This window comes from Cervus canadensis, chromosome 16 (assembly GCF_019320065.1).
Source record: "Cervus canadensis isolate Bull #8, Minnesota chromosome 16, ASM1932006v1, whole genome shotgun sequence".
NCBI lineage: Eukaryota > Metazoa > Chordata > Mammalia > Artiodactyla > Cervidae > Cervus > Cervus canadensis.
Window position 1 is genome coordinate 19,389,713 of NC_057401.1, and position 22,795 is coordinate 19,412,507.

Genomic DNA, 22,795 nt, shown 5'->3' on the forward strand with positions numbered 1-22,795 from the left:
CATGGACCATTTCGGGTCAAAGAGATATTTCATCAAATATATGTTTTAGAGGTTTAGCAGACTCTCTTGAATATATTTTGCCTAAGTAGTAGATTTTTTTCCAGGAGAAAATTTCATTCATTGAACAGGTATTTACTTACCTTTGGGCCGTATGCATGGTACTTAAGTTCTAAGTCACTTCAGTTGTATCCAGCTCTTTGTGACCCTGTGGACTGTAACCCACCAGGCTTTTCTGTCCATTGGATTCTCCAGGCAAGAATGCTGGAGTGGGTTGTCATGCCCTCCTCCAGGATCTTCCTGACCCAGGGATCTTCTGCATTGGCAGGCGGGTTCTTTACCACTAGCACCACCTGGGAAGCCCCTTATGCGTGGTTTTTTGTTGTTGTTCAGCTGCTCAGTTGTGTCTGCCTCTTTGCAACCCCATGGACTATAGCACACCAAGGTTCCCTGTCCTTCACCATCTCCTAGAGCTTGCCCAAACTCATGTCCATTGAGTCGGTGATGGCATCCAACCACTTGTCCTCTGTCGTCTCCTTCTCCTCCTGCCTTCAATCTTTCCCAGCATCAGAGTCTTTTCTAATGAATCAGCCCTTTGCATCAGGTGGCCCCAAAGTATTGGAGTTTCAACTTCAGCATCAGTCCTTCAATGAATATTCAGGACTCATTTCCTTTAGGATTGACTGGTTTGATCTCCTTGCTGTCCAAGGGACTCTCGAGAGTCTTCTCCAACATCACAGTTCAATAGCATCAATTCTTTGGCGCTCAGCTTTCTTTATGGTCCAACTCTCACATTCATACGTGACTACTGGAAAAACCACAGCTTTGACTAATCGGACCTTTGTCGGCAAAGTAGTGTCTCTGGTTTTTAATAGAGTGACCATTTTCTATATGAATAATACCCTAAATTATTTTTTGGTATTGGTAGAGGAGCTAGATATTTAGGTATATATTTTATGTGGGTTTAAATACAGTTAGATCTTCCATCCATTCCTGCAATGATGAAAATAAACTATCACTATAAAAGGCCTAGGAAACCAGGAAATAGAATTCAAATAATACTGAGCATCTACTGTATGCCAGTGTGTGTTAAATGATCTAACACATTCATAAATGATAGCCTGTGAATTGCTTAAGAAAGTATAACTGTATAAAAAAGGGACAGAAAATGTTTTGAACACTTAGTAATATCTTCATGAACTTTCTTGAAGGCTCCAAATTTTATTTTTTCCCCAGTAGATCATAAAATATAAAGCTCAGTGACAATAAGCAAAATGTATGTATATTTTAAAATTGGTATTGTGCAGTGTACAAAGCAGTGACCATGCCAATTTTAAAATATAAAATATACATACATTTGGTGACTTATTTATCTTATAACTGGTTGTTTGCGCCTCTTAATCCCCTTCTATTTTACCCATCCATTATTCCCCAAGTCTGGCAGCCACTGGTTTTTCTGTATCTGTGAGCCTGTTTCTGTTCTATTCATTCATTTTTTGATTCCACATATAAGTGGTAACATATGGTATTTGTCTTTAGCTTGTTTCACTAGCACACTGCCCTCCAGGTCCATCCATGTTGTCACAAATGGCAAGATTCCATTCTCCTTTTTTATGGCTGAGTAATATTCCACTGTGTGTGTGTGTGTGTGTGTGTACATGCATGTGCTTGCACGCATGTGTGTATGTACACACATCATGAAATATAATATACAGCACAGAGAATACAATCAATAATATTATAATAACTTTGTTTGGTACAGAATCTATTGATGTTAAAATACCAAATCACTATGTTGTATACCAGAAACTCATGATATTGTCAACTGTATTTCAACAAATATATGCAGAGGAAAAAGGCATAGCTAATTATATACTGTTATTAGCAGTGAGACAGTGAGGATATACATGAGTTCTACATGCATTTTTTAATCAGAGCAAGATAAATAAAAATAGAGCAGCAGAAGTGAACTTTGTGTTTCTGAGTTTGAGAATGAGCATCATCAGTCTGTAAATTAACAACCAGAGGTATCTCTGTTGGTTATAGTCAGTTCTTCAGTTTTGACTGCAGAAAATGCTAATATGCATTTCTTATATCCAACAGTATACTGGAATTTTTTATTGATCTCAGTACTTTACAGTGATCAATTCTGATACCTAATTTAGATGACCAATAAGATTAACTCTGGAAGCGATTTGCCAAATTATCTTAAATTATATATAACACCTTGGTATGAATTGTGCAAAGTCAAAATTTTTTAAAAATTTTAATAAACTAATTAAATACTGAGTTAAAAATACATTTCAGACATTACTAAATGATGAACTCACTACTCTCTTTACCCCAGACTTAATTGAGGATTTATGATGAAAGTCACAATTTTAAAGGTTTTTGGGGGATGCAGTATTTAGTTGTTGCTCTTTGTAGATAAAATATATTGTTTAGTATATTAAAAGAAATATTAAGGTATATTAAAAGGTGTATTTGAGTTATTTGGGAAGTCAAAGGAAGATACATTGAGAAGCAACAATGGCTAGGAAAGCGTAACATCATTGAGAATTCCGGTTTTGATAATGCCATGTGCTGGTGATAGATAAATTCCAGGTGGTAGATAAGTTTCTTTGGATAAAATGGGCACCAGGGAACCAGTAAAATAAACTGTGAAGCAATGAAGTTTCAGCTAAACAGGTCCATTTTCAATTGTATTTATGGGACTTATGGCGATAAATTGGTAAATTCTGTGGATGCTGAAAACCAGTAAATCCCTACTTAAAAAACTTTAAAAAGGAAACTTTATGTATTATCTATTCAAATATTTTCTCTATAGTATGGGAGAGTACTCAAATCTATTCAGTTCTGCTTTGGGGGAAAAGACTACATTTTAATCTCTGATCAGTATACATATTCATTTCTGCTAATGATAAATTAATTGATAAAAAACATACCATGTTTCATTGTGTGGCAGCCCTTTTGTGTGTTTATAAATTAGTTTTTTTTCCTCTCTAAATGCTAATAATTCATGCTATTTTTATGCATTCTCCCCCCAATGTCCTCCTTGAATATCTAAATGTGTGCTGTCCATTTATGGTAGCCCCTAGCTTCATGTGACTTTGCAGTTTAAATTCATTAAAATTAAATAAAATCCAGAATTCAGCTCCTCCTTTATACTAGCCATATTTAAAGGGCTTGATAGCCACATGTAGCTATTGGTTCCTAGCCACTAATCTCTGGAGAGTGGAGAGTATAGAATTTTTTCATCATTGTAGAAAGTTCTATTGGATGACACTGACCTAAAGAGTCAGGATGTGTTAAAGATTCTTTGGCATATTTTCTGTATCTTAGCATATGCTCATGTTATTTCACTTAAACTTTCCTCTTCTGTTATTTCATTTTATCTTTCTGTTTTTTCAGTTTAAAAGGATGCTTAATCGAGAGCTCACCCATCTCTCTGAAATGAGTCGGTCTGGAAATCAAGTGTCAGAGTATATATCAAATACATTCTTAGGTGAGAATAACAATTTAAAATTTCTCTTTTTTATTGTTTGGTTGTCTTTAGAGGTGGATTGGGGTGCAGACTTGTTTTGGAACTCACTAAGAGTTAGGAATTCCATTTGTTTTCAGTCATCATATCAGTGGGCCTCTAAGATTTAGAACCTAAGGTGACAAAGTACATTTTTTTTATCTTTTAGTTTCATTCAAGAGTTTAGGGATTCCCTGATTTAAAGTTGTATATTTCCTATTTTCCAAAGTAATCAACTGTAAAATGTATTTTTTAGAAAGATCTATTCATGCATTCAACAAGTTCTTGTTAAATGCCAGCCATTGCTGGACAGTAGGTATTTAATAATCCGTCAAAAATAGTCCCTAAAGTCAATGAGTTGATAGTCCAATGGGAATCGTGCCTGGTAGGCTGGAGAGGCAGAGAGATGTAACACAATTGCTGAGGAAAAGCTTGCTGAGAGTAGCTGAGAGTGTGGTACACTGGGACACCACCACGCCATCCTCCATCCACAGAAAGAAAATGCAGGAAGGACAAGTCAGTAACTGGAACATACCCTTGATCCAAATTTACGTTCAAAACAAAACTGCTGTAATAGCTAACTAGCACATTCACTAAACGGACATTTCTTGGACACACGCTCTGTGTAAGGAAAAGTTAAAGGAGTCATTGCCTTGAAATAGTGAACGAGTGTATTGGTAACACCTGATGTCCTAGTTGAAAACAACAGTTAGCTCTTGTGAATATGATATTTACTTATCAGATAATATTGGAGATTCTCTGTGCTCCCTATATAACCTTGTTACATTATATATCCCCCACATCACTACCCTACAGAAAATGTAAGGTAGCAGAGGCAGTCTGACTCCTTCAGATAGATGATGTCTGCGCCCACAGAATAGCCCATTAGGTTCATACACTGGCTGTTTGCACTTTGTGCACGAAGTTTCTGCCATTTCAAAGTAGGTGGTTGAAACTGGAGTTCTCACTTGGCAAAAGCAGCTTTCCTACCAGTAAGTGAATTTTAGACAGGAATGGAATTGATGAGCAGTAGAAATAACCAATATATTTTGCCTTTTCCAACTCGGCGATTGTAAGTTTGTTTTTTTTTTTTTTTTAAGTATTAGGACCTTCAAAGATGTGATCACTGAATATATTTGATGTTAATTATTATGCAGTGGAATTTATTTGCTTAATTTTGTGTTTCAGAGTATCAAATTAAGTACACATCAAACTGTAAATATTCAACTTCCTTAAGAGGAGTTTTACTTGGAAATATTTCCTAGAATGTATAATGATCAATTAAAATCTGTCTAGTTATGCATGTTATGAAAAAAAAAACTAGTCAGAATTAATAGTAAGTGTAGAATATTTTTTAAATTTTTAAGATAAGCAACATGAAGTGGAAATTCCTTCTCCGACTCAGAAGGAAAAGGAGAAAAAGAAAAGGCCAATGTCTCAGATCAGTGGGGTCAAGAAGTTGATGCACAGCTCCAGTTTGACCAATTCAAGCATCCCAAGGTTTGGGGTCAAAACTGAACAAGAAGACGTCCTTGCCAAGGTAAGATGATTTCAAGTACCATGATCAGAAATATGCAGTGAACTTTGATTCCTTCTGTTTTAAATAAATGAAAAAGCTTATTATTAATAATTCATGGGGGTTTTTCTGGTAGATGGGAAAGCACTTTATAAAGCTTTTGCTAAATCGCTTGAATAGCATTGAAACATATACATTACCATATGTAAAATTAGATAGCCAGTGGGCATTTGCTGGATGACACAAGGAACTCAAATTCAGTGCTCTCTTGACAACCTAAGGGGTGGGATGGGGTGGAGTTGGGAGGTAGGCTCAGGAGGGGACATATGTATACCTATGGCTGATTCATGCTAATGTATGGCAGAAACCAACACAATATTGTAAACTAAATATCCTCCAATTAAAAGTACATAAATTTTAAGAAAGAATAAGGTAGATGAACATGAGCTTTTAGAGAAGGATCTCCAAAATAAACCATCAAGAGAAAAAATAAATCACTTGTGTTTAGTTAATATATAGAGACAGGAGGCTTGATGGTCTTTATTTTTGCATCTACCTTTGATTGTTTGAATAGTTAAAGTTAAGGTTTTTGGGACTATGTTTTAGCTAGTTAAACTTAAGGTTAACTAGTTTAACTAGTTACCTTTAGTTAACTAGCCAAGGTTTTGAGAATATGTTGTAACTCCTGGAGGAATACTTTAAGATCAGTATTTCAAGTGTGTGACCATGTTGTTTTCTCAGAGACATGAGACCATTCAGTCTCTAGCTTGTGTTTTAAGCAGATTCACCTAAAGTCTGCTGCTTCTTACATGGTGCATCCATTACATTCAAAATGAATTTTTTTTAAAAAGTCTAACAATCTGTTCATTAAAGTCAGTAATTTTTAAATGACTGTGTTCATTGTTTCATGTTCTACTTCTGCATCCAAACTTGTTCTTATCTTTCCTTAACCCCAGGAACTAGAAGATGTGAACAAATGGGGTCTTCATGTTTTCAGAATAGCAGAGTTGTCTGGGAACCGACCTTTGACTGTTATCATGCACACCATTTTTCAGGTAACGTGGTTAAGTTCTATCACCTCTTTTATTTGGTGACATGATGTCCAGTCTGTGAATTGTGCATGGATTTATCTTCTTCACTGCTTACCCTCTTTTACTTATTTTGATACTTTTTTATTTGTCAAAATATATATAAGGGATATATATTTGCCCCTTATATACCAAGGGGCAAATAAGGATACAAGAAGATTGGAGTGTGGGTAAAACAGAAATCAATTATATTATTTTTCCCATTGAAGAAAAAGATCAGATGTGGGCAGATTGAAGCAATTCGTTAAACTAATAGTTTTAAAATCATCCACGTGACCCTCCCTTCCACAGAGAATGGAGTGGAGTGTCAACTTTACAAATTGAATAAGCCCCTTGCTGACTAACCTTAGTATGTAATTTCTTCCATCACTGTCTTGTGGACTGCTCTCTTCTTCAGATCAGTTTCTCATTCCTGTCAAGTTTTTGCCCCAGTTCAGGGTTAGGATTTACATGAGAATTTGGGGCTGGAAGTCTCCAGCCCTCAAGAGAATGCTGTGTCTCACTTGCTTTGATCCAGTGGCCTAGTCAGTGGTCGTGGACGGAAGCTACCTTCAGGATCCCAGGACACAGACATTTGATAGTGGGCAGCTCATTCCTGACACCATATATTTTGGGCAGAGCTTTGCTGGGCTCCAGAAGGACAGCTGGACTCTGGTTTTGTCCTGGAAGTTCCTGGATCACCCCATGGGTTTTCATTGTCCTCACTAGACATTGAGAGAGTGCTTCTCTCATGTCTGGGTTATCCATAGGCAACACAGGGGGTGATTTCTGTTGCCGCTGTTAACACACTGTATGGAAAATCTTTTCTATAAAATACAAAATGCTAAGAGGATTTCTTTTCTTACAGGAACGGGATTTATTAAAAACATTTAAAATTCCAGTAGACACTTTAATTACATACCTAATGACCCTGGAAGATCATTACCACGCTGATGTGGCCTACCACAATAATATTCATGCTGCAGATGTCGTCCAGTCAACGCATGTGCTGTTGTCCACACCTGCTTTAGAGGTACACTTGGTTTCTAAACCTTCAAGGACATTAACTTGCCACTCAAAATGGTTCTTCAACTTTCATACTAAAGGGCATGCAGGGCAAACAATAATTGGCTTCCTGGAAATATTATTAAGTTGGGAGGGGGATGTCATTGTGGTAATTAAACAGCTGAGTCTTTGATGAATTTTGTCTTTGATAATAATCAAAGACTTAGGGATTCATCTGTTTATGATATTGTCTCTTTGAAATGATCTAGTGAACATTCCATAAAGCACACCTGGATTACTCAGTTTTGATTAGTTTGGGGCTTCTTGGGAATTTAGTCTGATGACTTTTTTGTTTATAGTCCAAAGATGATTATTTTTATAAAATAGAAGCTATGCATTGATACTTTTCATAGAACTTATTAGAAAGAAACATATCTTTAATGTCACTAAATCCTATGAAGTTGTTCCATTAAATGTTTATTAAAACAATTTGATTTCCTTATTCGTTTGGGAGAGTGACTATCTTTTGCTAATGTACTTTATAGTTCAGATTGTTTCGTTATAAACTGGGTTAATACCTTATTGTTTGAGTGAGAGGCTCTCAACCAGGGGTGATTTTCCCATTACTCCTACTCCTCCCCCTCCCAGGGACATCCGGCAATACTGGAGAAATTTTTAGCTGTCACAGTTTGGGGGTACATTCTACTGGTATCTCATCGGTAGAGGCCAGGGGCCCTGCTAAACATCTCGTAACACACAGGATAGCCTCCCAGAGGAAAGCACTTACCTGCACAGCAAAGACTTATCTGACCGCAGATGTTGGTGTCTCTGAGATTGAGAGTCCCTGTTTTGAATGGAAGAAAATAATTGCTCATGTCGTTAATTTTATGTACATTTTCAGAATATCCTTGAACATCTTAAATACTTTTAAAATAAGTTATTATTTTCTATAAAACATTGGCAGATATCCTTTTTAAATATTTTTTAAATATAACCATGGAAAAGGTGTGATCTTGAATTATAATAAAATCAGATAAAATATTTCCTCCAAGATTACATTTAAAAAACCCATGAGGAACTCATTCTCTGAAAGTCTTCCATCCTGAAACATGATAATAATGTATTTTGAAGCTTCATTTTGTTTTCCATCAGAGTCTGGGAAGGAATTTCCCATTCCTGTGTACCTTCCATTTACATTACTATAGAATAGTAATGTTATCTAATATTGTTTGGATTCTTTCAGGCTGTGTTTACAGATTTGGAGATTCTTGCAGCAATTTTTGCCAGTGCAATCCATGATGTTGATCATCCTGGTGTGTCCAATCAGTTTCTGATCAATACAAGTAAGTGAAGTAAAATGTCTTCATTTTTGCAAAATAAAATTTTCCTTTTGACATTTTAGAGTGACTGAGGGTTTTTATAAGTTTGGGGTATTTCCAGAGTCATGTTCTTTTGAGATGTGTATATATGCATTTCAGTGACTGCACATTAATGTTATATAGCTCTAAAAATTATTGTTCTATCCCATGAGGCATATGACGTTTGAAAAACATGCATTCCAGTACTTCTTTTGAAATACTATATTACCACTATATTACTATTACTATATTGCTATTACTCTATTACTATATTACTATCATTACTACTATATTAGTAGACAGAGCAATCGGAAGTGAAAGTTTGCAGAAAGATTTAGGTATATTGCTCCTAAAGGGTTTTTTTTTTGTTGCTGGGTCTTTGTTGCAGCTCACAAGCTTTCTCTAGTTGTGGCATGTGGTCTCTCTAGTTGCGATATGCAAGTTTAGTTGCCCTGTGGCATGTGTGATCTTAGTTCGCTGGCCAGGGATTGAACCCATGTCCCTTGCATTGGTAGGTGGATTTTTAACCACTGGACCACCAGGGAAATGCTACCCTCAGAGTTTTAAATAAAAGAAGTTATCAGAATAAATGTTAAATTCCTCATTTTTTGTAGGTTGTCATGTAATCCTCTTCAGAGGCTGTAACTCGTCTCCCCCTCCAACATGTTCTTTCCTCTTCTTCCCTTTTTAAATCTCATGCTGAGGGCAGTATGAGGTTCTGTTTTGACATACTGTTTCTTTTCTTTTAATATTTTTTTAACCATTAATTTTCTTCTCACTGGTGACGTTTTGTAAACTAAGTCATCAATGGATTTGGAAAGAAGGCACAGAAGTGACTGTTTGCAACTAACACAGTTGCACTGCAAGCCTCTGTAGGGAGTATTAGTAGTGTTTGAGTGAGGCTTTTGGCAGAGAGATTGTTTTACAGAAATTCTGTTCTTTCTGTGCTCTTAGTCACTCAGTCGTGTCTGACTCTTTGTGACCCCAAGGACTGAGACCCGCCAGGCTCCTCTATCCATGGGGATTCTCCAGCCTAACCCAGGAATCGAACCAGGGTCTCCTGTACTGCAGGTGGTTTCTTTACCAGCTGAACTACCAGGGAAGCCCATTCTTTCTGTACTTGAAGTTAATTGGTAAATAATTTAAATGTACCATTATATAATTCCCTCCCAGCATGGTAGATTCATGTTATAAAAGTCACTTTTGTATGTGAAAAAAATAAAAAAGCTCTTATTTTTTCCTATCTGTTAAGAATCTATCTTTGCTTTTTACTGTGAGTTGTGGATAACAGCCTTCTCCTGCCCCATAGCAGTCTAGCTCCTGTAGCGTCTGTTCTTCCACCATTCATTCCCAACACTTTGCTGCAGATTTAAAGGGGAAGCTTAAATATAGCCTTACTTTGAGAGATTCAGATCTTTTGAGTTATTTATATATTTGTATATTTTTAATAGCCTCTGGACTCCCCTATAACAAAATGCACTTTGGTGACTCACTCATTTGTAGGAGAATTGGGGAAGTCATAGGTTTTCAAAAATGGGTGGATAGTCAGTGCATTTCATGTCTTAGCTACCTTTTGAGAACCTATAATAGGGTGCTTTCAGGGGTCAACAAAACATTACTATATATCGACACATGAGTTTACATTGTCTCCTAGGTTAGGGTTGATTGTGTCCTTTCTGTTAGAACAGGGAAGGTCATATAGTAAAATGTACACTGGCAATTTTTTATTATCCTGGATTGACTCATTATTTTGCTTCTTAGGTATATCTTGATATTTTTAACAAATACATATAAATTTTGTCTTAACTCTTGCCATTAAGAAAGGTAGGCTTTTTTCTTTAAATAATAACACCAATATTCAGACTTGTGTTTTATTTGCATCCTATTATACTTAATATAATATCTTCCCATATTATAATATTCAGTTCAGTTCAGTCGCTCAGGCATGTCTGACTCTTTGTGACCCCATGAATCGCAGCACACCAGGCCTCCCTGTCCATCCCCCGGAGTCTGCCCAAACCCATGTCCATCGAGTCGGTGATGCCATCCAGCCATCTCATCCTCTGTCATCCCCTTCTCCTCCTGTCACCAATCCTTCCCAGCATTAGGGTCTTTTCCAATGAGTCAACTCTTCGCATGAGGTGGCCAAAGTATTGGAGTTTCAGCTTCAGCGTCAGTCCCTCCAATGAACACCCAGGACTGATCTCCTTTAGGATGGACTGGTTGGATCTCCTTGCAGTCCAAGGGACTCTCAAGAGTCTTCTCCAACACCACAGTTCAAAAGCATCAGTTCTTCGGTGCTCAGCTTTCTTCACCATCCAACTCTCACATCCATACATGACTACTGGAAAAACCATAGCCTTGACTAGATGGACCTTTGTTGGCAAAGTAATGTCTCTGCTTTTAAATATGCTATCTAGGTTAGTTATCACTTTCCTTCCAAGGAGTAAGCGTCTTTTAATTTCATGGCTGCAATCACCATCTGCAGTGATTTTGGAGCCCAAAATAATAAAGTCTGACACTGTTTCCACTGTTTCCCCATCTATTTCCCATGAAGTGATGGGACCAGATGCAATGATCTTAGTTTTCTGAATGTTGAGCTTTAAGCCAACTTTTTCACTCTCCTCTTTCACTTTCATCAAGAGGCTTTTTAGTTCCTCTTTATTTTCTGCCATAAGGGTGGTGTCGTCTGCATATCTGAGGTTATTGATATTTCTCCCGGCAACCTTGATTCCAGCTTGTGCTTCTTCCAGCTCAGCGTTTCTCATGATGTACTCTGCATATAAGTTAAATAAGCAGGGTGACAATATACAGCCTTGACGTACTCCTTTTCCTATTTGGAACCAGTCTGTTGTTCCATGTCCAGTTCTTACTGTTGCTTCCTGACCTGCATACAGGTTTCTCAAGAGGCAGGTCAGGTGGTCTAGTATTCCCATCTCTTTCAGAATTTTCCACAGTTTATTGTGATCCACACAAAGGCTTTGGCATAGTCAATAAAGCAGAAATAGATGTTTTTCTGGAACTCTCTTGCCTTTTCGATGATCCAGCAGATGTTGGCAATTTGATCTCTGGTTCCTCTGCCTTTTTTCTAAAACCAGTTTGAACATATGGAAGTTCACAGTTCACGTATTATAGAATTAAGTATTGAGAACAAATTAAAACAACTGATAATAAAGTCACTGTCTTCCAAGTATTCTATTAAATTTTTCAGGAAAAATGAGGACCAACTCTGTTATTCTTTATTATGGACCCTCTAAGGGCAGATGGGCCTAGGCTGGCAGCAGGGTACCTGTGGAGTCTGCAGTTTAAGCTAGCAAAGCCTCAGTCCACAGATGAATCTCATGCCCTTTAAAGTTTGAGACAACTGAGAATAAATAATGGAGACATGTAGGGGGTAATTATACACACAGGACGGTGGCCAGGAGTGTCTGTTTAGGGTTGTTTTACTGATGAGCTGCCTGAGGTAAAACGATTATAGACTGCGCTTCTGGAGGCACTTTGTCAGTCAGTGATGTTGTGCACATCTCCTTTCTGTGGGGTCTCAGCCACACAGGGCAGTCAGCAGTTCCCAGGCCAGCTTTGGATTGCTGATATTTTCTTGAGGGTGGGGTGAGATAGGGCTGTGTTATGCCTGAGAGATGAATCAGCATCATCACCTGGTAGATGAAAGTTATCCCAGGGTTGATCAGAGCCCCATGGCATTATGAGAATTATTGCCTTAGTTAGCTTTTAATTGGGCTTCCCTGGTGGCTCAGACGTTGAAGAATCTGCCAGCGATACAGGAGACCCAGGTTCTTTTCGATCCCTGGGTCAGGAAGATCAAGCCAGAAAGCATTTTATTTCAGAACTCAGAAGAGGCTTAGTAACCTCTAACACAAGTTAAGTTTTAGCTTTCACAACCTGCTTTAGAGGAGTCCCACTAATAACTGCAAACTTGTAATAAACAGTTGTATGAAATACTCTATCAGAATTATGTGACTATTTTTAGTTTGCAGTAAACTCTTTTTATAGACATTAAATTTGTGTTTTCTCTTTCTTTTGTGGGTGGATTGAGTGGCTCAAACTAGCACACTGTCAGCTCCTAGCCTGGAGCTGGGGCTGCCATCTTGCACAAAGCTAAAGGTTGAACCGTTGTTTCTTATAATAAAGACTTCCAATCATCAGATCAGACCTCCCATAGATGGGAGGTCACCTGTCCAATTTTAAGGAGACTGCATGACTCGCCATGGTGGAAGGGCACTTGGACTCACCTGGCTGACTCCCAGGCCAGATACCCCTCTGCTTCTCAGTTGTGATAGTTTTCATTAACCATTTCAGTTGTGTTAGTTTTAGGTGCCAAGTGATTTGATATTAATGATACATATACTCCATGTAAACATGCTGAAGGTTGTGAAAACAGAGCAATCATTTCTACATGGCAGAGGTGTTAAGCTTTTATAAATGATTTAGGGGAGTGGGGGATTCTGAATAGGATGTAAGGAAGTTGAAATTCCAGGTGAGAAGCTGCATAAATCTTTTTTAAGGACAATACTATGTAAATAAATCCATAAAATGTATATAGCATCATAAGGTGTTGAATAGAGCACATTAGAGGATATTTATCTTTAAAAAGATACATATTTTTAAAGCATTATTTTCGGAAACAATAAAGCAGTGTCAGAATATATATAGCATTAAATTTTACTTGGAAAACAAGTAAAATTTCTGTTTCTAGCAAAGATGCCTAGGTTGGGGGAGAAAGGTCTCCTCACACATTTGAACACATTAGTCATCTACTCAAAGCATATGACTTTTGAGGTTCAAGAGCAGAGGCATTTAACTGTATGAAGGTAGAGCTGGACCTGGTGATAGTACACACTCTTTATTTCACTGATCTCACTGATAATATAAGCTTTCCATCACTACATTTGTAGCTTACATATAGAATATTATTTTTCTGTATAAATGTAAAATCAGAGGATCTCAGTCAAAGTGTGTCTTGAGTCTCACTTCTTCCTGGCTTCTTTCAAATAGTCATTGAGCAGTATTGAGTATTTCTTTCTTAGAAAATAATATACATTTTCCACGTAAGTCAGAAGAAAGATCTAATACATGTTTTCGTTTTTACAGTGACTTAAGTACAAATAAGATAAAGCACCATTTTTTTTTTTTAATGACTACCTTAATAGATCTGAGTCTGCTATTTACAGGAACTAGGAAAGAGGTAGGATTTCTCATTGCCTAAAAAACAGAGGTCCAGGACAGTCGTGGGGCAGCAGCCAAGTCTTCACCTTGGAGTTACGTAGACAGCTTAAAACCCGGCTCCGTGTGAAACTCTCAGTGTGCAGCTGGGATGTGCAACATACATGTCTATAGTGACTGCTGAGACACTTGCACAAGGAAATGGAAGAATGAACACAGCTATCCTGTGAACAAAACAAGTACAAGCATGAACAGACCCTGATGTTGTTTGTATGTTCCAAGCTGGTCTTGTACCTTCTTGGAGTACAAATTACCCTAAGACACATGATCTTTACATTACATAAAAGATTGGGTAGATGGTCCACCTTTATCAGGAACACAACATCTTCTGTTCTGGAGTTGTTACAGATGTTAGGAATGATGTTTTCTACTGCTGAGCTTATGGAGCTGCCTCTAGCAGATCTGGAGAGGAGGTTCAGGATAATCTCACCTAACTCTTCTTTCCCTTTAGAACAGCAGAAGCTGAAGCCTCAGCAGTAACTGACTTATCATGTGCCAAGAGCGTTGAGTCCACTCTCAAGATTCTAGGGCTCTTCCGTGGTTACACTAACTCATAGACTCTCTTCTAGGTATTGTCATGTCATGGGAATGCAAGCAGAAACATTTAGGAGAAGTTGCTTCCTAAAACCCAAGATATCTCAGAATATGAAAAATAAGATAAATGTAGCATAAATGGCTCTGCTGACCTTCTACCTCGTCTTTCTTTCAAGACTCTGAACTTGCCTTGATGTACAACGATTCCTCTGTCCTGGAGAACCATCATTTGGCCGTGGGCTTTAAGTTGCTTCAGGAAGAAAACTGTGACATTTTCCAGAATTTGACCAAAAAGCAAAGACAGTCATTAAGGAAGATGGTCATTGACATTGTGAGTAACTGATAAAAAGCAAAAAAGAGAACTGTGATCTATGATTTTTTTTTCCATTTATTTTTATTAGTTGGAGGCTAATTACTTTACAATATTGTAGTGGTTTTTGTCATATATTGACATGAATCAGCCATGGATTTACATGTATTCCCCATCTCGATCCCCCCTCCCACCTCCCTCTCCACCCAATCCCTCTGGGTCTTCCCAGTGCACCAGGCCCGAGCACTTGTCTCATGCATCCAACCTGGGATGGTGATCTGTTTCACCCTAGATAATATACATGTTTTGATGCTGTTCTCTCGAAACATCCCACCCTTGCCTTCTCCCTCAAAGTCCAAAAGTCTGTTCTGTACATCTGTATCTCTTGTTCTGTTTTGCATATAGGGTTATCGTTACCATCTTTCTAAATTCCATATATATGTGTTAGTATACTGTATTGGTCTTTATCTTTCTGGCTTACTTCACTCTGTATAATGGGCTCCAGTTTCATCCATCTCATTAGAACTGAGGAAAGAGGTGACGATCAAATAAAAGTTTCTTGTACATTTCAAGATATTGCTGGCCTTTCTGTGCCAGAGGCTGGCCTTGCTGCTGGCAATGATGCTGTGCGGCTGACAGTCTGGAGTGAAGAATAATGAAAAAACCTCTCTCAGCAGAAGTGCCGTGCAGAAACATCCGTGACATTCGTCTTTTCTGTATGCGTTTGTCATGAGACTCAGGGAAGTCTCTGGTTATCAGAAACTTAATCTGTTCAGCTTTGTACATACAAAGACATGGAGACATTTTATGACTTAGATAAGCAGAAAATTAACCAGAATATTGTTCCTAAAGTATTCTGTGAGCAACCTGTGAATCACTCCATTGTAGTCCAGTAACCACTTTCTAGTCCAAAGAATAAAAAAACTTCACAATGTGATGGTGTCTTATCCAGAGAAACAGCCCTTTTTATCAGCATGAAAATGACTGCTAGTGATTAATGTTTCTGTATATTGTGCACATTTATCTGAGCGTCCAGGAAACTTGACAGCAAAGAGGAGTAGATTCTGGCCCAAGAAGTAGTAAAGGATTCCTGCACAGGGCTATTAGGTGACAGAATTGTTCTCCATTTCTTCTCATGTTCTCCATAATATTTTCATGTGCAACTTATGACTTTTTTCCTCTGGGCATTTTTTACTTATTAAAACACTCTTTGTCTTTTAAGGTACTTGCCACAGACATGTCAAAGCACATGAATCTACTGGCCGATTTGAAAACTATGGTTGAAACTAAGAAAGTGACGAGTTCTGGAGTTCTTCTTCTTGATAATTATTCTGATAGGATCCAGGTAAAGCATTTGACTTTGTTCTGTGTCTGCGGGTGTGTGTACACATTCGTGTCTGTGTGTCTAGCTTAGATAAGATTTATGTCTCCTTTCTCCCAGCTTATAATTTTGGTAGTTATAAGCAGGGTTTTTATCCAGATTCTTCATCTTGAGAATTAACCAGACAAAATCCTATTGGCCTTTGTAAGTGGAAGTGCACTAAAAAAAAATAATATCCCACAAAACCAAGCACTTAAGCAGATCTGAATTTAATGAACTGAGCACGTAAACAGTTTCTCTCATGATACTTAGATGCGGTAGAAGTGGCATACTTTGGGACTATTAATACAAGTGTGAACCACACACAGACACATCATGGTCGAGCTGTCTGGAACGATTCTTACACAACATGTATTTTTAAGTGTCACAGTCACCTGATGTGAATTTCTAGTTAAAAAAAAAAAGGAGCGGGTGCTAAACAGAGCATGCACTGGTTTGTTCTAGGTCCTTCAGAACATGGTGCACTGTGCCGACCTGAGCAACCCGACCAAGCCTCTCCAGCTGTACCGCCAGTGGACGGACCGCATCATGGAGGAGTTCTTCCGCCAAGGGGACCGAGAGAGGGAGCGGGGCATGGAGATAAGCCCCATGTGTGACAAGCACAACGCATCTGTGGAAAAATCACAGGTGATGCCTTATGCTTTCAGAGAGAGAACACAGCTACATAGAACATTTGGTTACTTCGTTTGCATCTCGTTCAGTCTTTTATTGGGTGATCTTAATTACTTTCCTTTTGACAAGTTCAATTCCCACTTCGTGTTTGCAAGCCTCAAAATTCTTTGATTCTTAGGATGTATATCCGTATGGTCATATATCTACTCATAGGACAGTATATTTATTCATCGTCACTTGATTCATATAGTATATTCATATGTGTAGAATTATTTCAGCTATCTCTTCTCATTAGTGAATAAAGTTCTTTGAATCCACATGGTGTACAGGCATTATTTCAGTTTATCTGGATCCACCTGTAAATGGGCTGTTCTAAAATCAGGTCCAAGCCTCAAGCGAAGCAAGGTAAACAAGCAGAGATTTTGTACATCACAAACCTGCTCTTGGACTCAGAATTCTAAAAGCTATTAAATAGTTTTCTGCAGCTTGTAACAACATTTTCATACAGTCTGCTACCTAAAATAGTGACTATTTTATCAGACTAAGGTTAATAGTCTTTGGTTTAGTGTTATATTTGCAAAGCATATTACATTTATATATTTTATGTAAATTCCGTATATCACGTATGAAAATCTAATTCAGTATATAAATTGAATACATTTGGGTATCTTTAACCTTTTCCATTGTTTCTTAATCCTGTACTCACATTGGATATATTTTTTTAACCAGGTGGGCTTCATAGACTATATCGTTCATCCTCTCTGGGAGACGTGGGCAGACCTGGTCCATCCTGATGCCCAGGACATTTTGGACACTTTGGAGGACAATCGTGAGTGGTACCAGAGCACAATTCCTCAGAGCCCTTCCCCGGCACCTGATGACCAGGAGGAGGGCAGGCAGGGTCAGACGGAGAAGTTCCAGTTTGAACTGACTTTAGAGGAAGATGGCGAGTCAGACACAGAGAAGGACAGCGGGAGTCAAGTCGAAGAAGACACTAGCTGCAGCGACTCCAAGACGCTGTGCACTCAAGACTCGGAGTCCACCGAAATCCCCCTGGATGAGCAGGTCGAAGAGGAGGCGGTGGCGGAGGAGGAGGAGAGCCAGCCCGAGGCCTGTGTCATCGGGGACCCCTCCCCGGACACGTAACAGGGCCCAGACTTCCATGCCTTTCGTTTGTGTTTTGTGTTTTTTTTTTTTTAAGTAGAAACGTTGTTTCCAAAGTGCATGTCACATGCCACAACCACGGTCACACCTCACTGTCATCTGCCAGGATGTTTGTGGAACAAAACTGACCTTGACGACTCAGTCTGGCGCTCAGGAATATTGTCACCAGTTTTTTCACCTCCATGTCATCAGAACGAGAGGGACATCTTCATGGACAGCATTGTCACAGGACTGCGGCTCCGTTGAACTGAAGAAGCCGAGAAAATCAACTCTAAAGTGTTTTCTAGGGAGTGTGGCTCATTGGGCAGCCCCAAAGTTAAGATGATTTGGGGTTTTGTTTTTTTTTGTTTGCAATATTTTCAGCAGAAAGAAGGCATTATTACATGGATGCAGTGAACAGATGGGTGAAGCAACGAATGGGTCAGGAACAGGACAAAGTGTGAAGCTGTTACCAGGATAAAGATGAGCCACAGAAATTGCATAATTTTCTAATTTCAAGTCTTCCTGACTGAATAGTGTGGTTCGGTGAGCTGCACTGACCTCTACATTTTGTATGATATGTAAAACAGATTTTTTGTAGAGCTTACTTTTATTATTAAATGTATTGAGGTATTATATTTAAAAAACTACGTTCAGAACTTCATCTGCCACTGGTTATTTTTTTCTAAGGAGTAACTTGCAAGTTTTCAGTACAAATCTGTGCTACACTGGATAAACCTAATTTACAAATTTTACTTGCACCTTAGACTTCATAGCAATCAACTGATTTGTAGTGACCCATTGTTTTATATACCAATGACTTCCATATTTTAAAAACAAAAATTGACTTTATGTTGCAGGAAACCCTTTTTGTAGGTCTTCATTTACTGGCTTTTCATTTTGGTCTATTCAGACACGCAGAGTTGCTCCCCACTGACATTTCTCTTCACCATGTGCGAAGTGAACACGTGTTCCATAATACTCTGATGTGTGTTCTGTCTAATGTATCTCAAGCCTCATGGACACTCAGTCATCAGTTGGTATTATCTGAAGCAAGTGAGAGATATATAAATACCCAGTAGCTAAAATGGTCAGTCTTTAGATATTTTCCTACTTCGTGTCTTCTGATAATCTTTTGCTGTGGTGGTAGACCCTCATTTCACAAATGCATGTCTGTAATAACGCACACATTTCATGCTCATTTTTATTGTTTTCACAGTCAGTTATAGTAAGAAAACCTTTTTCCCCTCGTGCTGCTTCATTATTCAGTGTGTGTTTGAACCTCTGTCCACATTTACTACGTGGGGTCTTATCAAATATATCACCACCATTCTGATGGATGCAAAGAACAGGTAGTCAAGTTAGAGTTAGCATTCTTTTCTGCCATGAGGTCGTATATAATGACTAGCTTTTACTTTTGATTTACAAAGAAAAGTTAATGGCTAGCTAGGTAATTTTTAACAATATTAGTAGAATATATTAATGAACACCAGTACAATGAATGCTCTTTTGTTTCTATGATTTCACCATGGGATTAAGGACTGTATGAGGAATATTCCTGAGAAGTGATTTTAAGTGTAGCAATGACTCTTCCTTAAAGGACAGCCACATAACACATAGTAGCATTTCTTGCTTTATCAGTTATCATTGATCCAGAAGTATGTCTAGTGGAGGAGAACTTTAAATATGCTGATAGAAAGCAGTTGGTGGTGCCCCTAGCACCAGAGGTTTGGTGATATGATGCCGTTTTAAATTACTCAGTTGGGTAAGAAGATATTGACTAAATCAAACATTAGAGATCACTTTTGGCAGAATTTAGCATCAAGAATTGTATTGGAATTTTAGAAATTGATTCCCAGCATTTACCTTTAATTGGCATCGTGGAGCATTTATTTAGTCTGGACTTTCTTCCCATTTCAGCTCTTAAAAAAATGGTTACCTTCTCTGTGAAGAGTTTGGAGCCCAAATAATCATTTTTCACAGTGACATCCAAGAAGTCAAGTAGAGGCTAAAGGAATATCTGACCAAACAGAACATAGAACAGTAAATGAAATTGTAATCCTGAAAAATGTTTATACTGGGGATGTCTCAAGGAGCCTTCTGGGGACTAATCATTAAATCATCAGCCAGGGAAATGACCCAGCTGAAGATACTATTTTAGTCCCCTGAGAGCCACTGATGCTTAGAAACATTGATAGAAAAATTAGGTAGCTGTGAACTTCGACATGGAGCACAGGATAGGAATTGACCAATTAATAATCAGATTTCTACCTCCCTTCCCCTGTAAAATTCAGACAGTAATCTTTCAAATAAAGTCTTATGTTTGGCAAGTGGTTTCACAAGAACAATTGGAAACTTGTTTCCGTTTTAATTTTGTCCCTGATGGAGGTCTAGAAGAAAAGGCAAAGAATCTAAGGTTTATTCCTTTCTCCCAAATACTCTCAATCCCTCCCTTCCCTCATGCTTGGTATTTCCCCCACAGAGTGCCTAGAACTTAAGAATGAAAAAAAAATTAAAACAGCAATATGTCACATATCCGGACCTGAAAAGGTATATAACAGCACTAAAAAAGGGAGACTTTTTATTTCATCAATTTGTTGGTTTTAATGGTCACATGTGTGAAGATACCCACTGATGGACAATCAAATGGTAGGAAAAAAGTGATATCTAAAAGACAGGGACTAGTGCTGTACAATCTGCTTCTCCTCTCCCTTCTTTCTCCTCTGCTCTCGCCAAAGTGTGCTTCAGAATTATACACTGCTTTAAAAAGAATACCCTTTTATAAGTGGCTTTACATTTCCTAAAATATTGTAAGAAAATACAGTATCTGGGTACTGTATGGGGAAGAAAATGTCCAAGTTTGCATAAAACCAGTATATTTCAGCTTGCAAGTTACTAAACACAATAATGCTGTTTTAATTTTCTTTTCTTTTACATCACTTAAAATTCACAAGAAAATAATGTAGATAGAACAAATTGTAGACAAGGAAAAAAAAAAACTTGAATGAAGTGGATTTTACCGAAAGCTTTATGATACTTTTTGAATGCATTATTTATTTTTTTGTGCCATGCATTTTTTTCTCACCAAATGACCTTACCTGTAATACAGTCTTGTTTGTCTGTTTACAACCATGTATTTATTGTAATGTACATACTGTAATGTTAATTGTAAATTATCAGTTCTTATTAAAACATCATCCCGAATTGGGATGGTGTTGATATATTTGGAAACTCTTGGTGAGAGAATGAATGGTGTGTATACATACTCCTTGTACATTTTCTTTTCTTCTATAAAATAGTCTTGTCACCTTAGAGCTTGTTTATGGAAGATTCAAGAAAACTATAAAATACATAAAGGTATATAAAATATAAAAAACATAGCTGCAGGTCTTTGGTCCCAGGGCTGTGCCTTAACTTTAACCAATATTTTCTTCTGTTTTGCTGCATTTGAAAGTAAGGTAATGGTGGGGTTAGGGCTGGGCATTTTACATCTGAGCTTTGAATCAATTGGATTTCTGGCAACAGCTGGATTGTACAGAACCACGGTTAACCTCTGGAGCATTCTGAGACTCTTTTGAGAGACAACCCCTTAAATGCTTTTTGCCACGAAGCACCATAGCATATATGATGGTGGCTTTTCCTATAAGATACTAACTGAGCTGCTTCAGTTAGTTACATTTGATTTTTTTTTTTAATTTTCAAACACTACTGGGAAAAGATATTCTTGTCCAATAATTATAAAAAGTCTTTTTGACTTCTTGAGCACATGGACAAATGAACTTGATTTGAAACTAGAGCCATAGGTCATGCATGTTAGTACTTTATTATTTGGCTTCCTGCCATGTTATAACAGAAAACATAAAATATGAAAAAGGTCATTTTTGTTAAACAGAGTTTTTCTTCAACTAAGATGAATCAAATTTCCTTATGTATGTAAATTCATATATTAAACACAAAGTTTTATATGACACCAATTCACATAACGGAGTCACCATTCTCTAGAATGTGTGTTTCTGTGAAACTTAACTTGCTTTAGAATTTTTAAATTTAACCTTGCACAGAGGCCAGCTCCTGAAAGCTATGAAAAATTCCCAGTGGCTGATGTGGGAACCTCTTTCCACTGCTGCCCAGCCCTCAGAATGTGCAACTTAGTGAAGGGAGAGAATCTTTTTCTAGGAAAATGAGCCTCCTTTTATTTTATTTCATTTTCTTTTTTGACACAAACTGTAGATTTTAGCAGCCCTGGCCCAAAGGAATTTGATTACTTTTGTTTTAAACAGTACAATGGGGACACTATAATTACAAAAAGAAAAAAATCCTTGCTGATTTTAGTTGTTTTAAATTTGATTTCTTTGGATATGTTTTCAGAGTGGTCAATTGTGTGTGAGCATTACAAATGATGATTCTTTTAGTGGTTTCTTAGCCTCTCTTACAGCCCATGGGGATAGTACTGTACATCAATACCTTCATATGAAATTTTTATATGCAATGGAAATAAAAGCATGGGTTGATTCTGCCTATTTATGACTCGATCATTTACAAATAAGAGTATTCATTTTAACTTGTAGTTCAGTCAGCACTTGTTTCCAAGAGCCATGAGGATTGTTAAGGTGAAATAAAGGATAGTGACATCATACATTACTACATATTTGTAGTCCAATAAAGCCAAATTATGTAGATTAATCTTGCTATAGAGTAAAAAGGCAAAATTATGTAGATGGCCTATAAGACTAAGCACAGTAGAAGACTTGGGAAGGGAACTTCTCTGACTGAGTGTTCTGGCATACTGAAAGTTATTCAGATACTCAACAGTTATTTGCTGGGTCCCTCTGCAAACTCCAAGACTGTAAGGATTCATCGGTGAACAGACATAATTCAGCTTTTGTGAGTTTAAGGTCTACAGGGGACAAAGGCACTGAACAGTTCCCTACGCAGCATCGTGAGTGTCCTCAGTACAGCAAAGAAGCTGAGGTGCTGTGACTGAGCAGGAACCTGACCTTGGTCTCTTCCAGAGGGCCAGGGCCAGAGAAGCCTTCTCTGGCAGTGATGTGGGGCTGAGCTCTGAAGGAACTCAAAAGGTAACTTGGCAAAAAGGAAGAGCAGGGTCCAGA

The 22,795-nt window shown here is 37.9% G+C and overlaps 1 protein-coding gene across 11 annotated transcripts in view; it reads left to right on the forward strand.

Annotated features, from left to right (window-relative positions):
• PDE4D (phosphodiesterase 4D) overlaps positions 1–22,204 on the forward strand; it is a 1,564,543-nt gene extending 1,542,339 nt beyond the window's left edge. For all 11 annotated transcript variants that reach the window (XM_043488571.1, XM_043488573.1, XM_043488569.1 and 8 more), the window contains 9 exons: positions 3,409–3,502; positions 4,885–5,057; positions 5,990–6,088; positions 6,969–7,133; positions 8,349–8,448; positions 14,415–14,569; positions 15,771–15,893; positions 16,374–16,556; positions 17,271–22,204. In XM_043488571.1, coding sequence (XP_043344506.1) covers positions 3,409–3,502; positions 4,885–5,057; positions 5,990–6,088; positions 6,969–7,133; positions 8,349–8,448; positions 14,415–14,569; positions 15,771–15,893; positions 16,374–16,556; positions 17,271–17,687 — 1,509 coding nt within the window. In that variant the 3' untranslated portion in view covers positions 17,688–22,204. The remainder of the gene's footprint in view (positions 1–3,408; positions 3,503–4,884; positions 5,058–5,989; positions 6,089–6,968; positions 7,134–8,348; positions 8,449–14,414; positions 14,570–15,770; positions 15,894–16,373; positions 16,557–17,270) is intronic.
• The last annotated feature ends 591 nt before the right edge of the window (positions 22,205–22,795 follow it).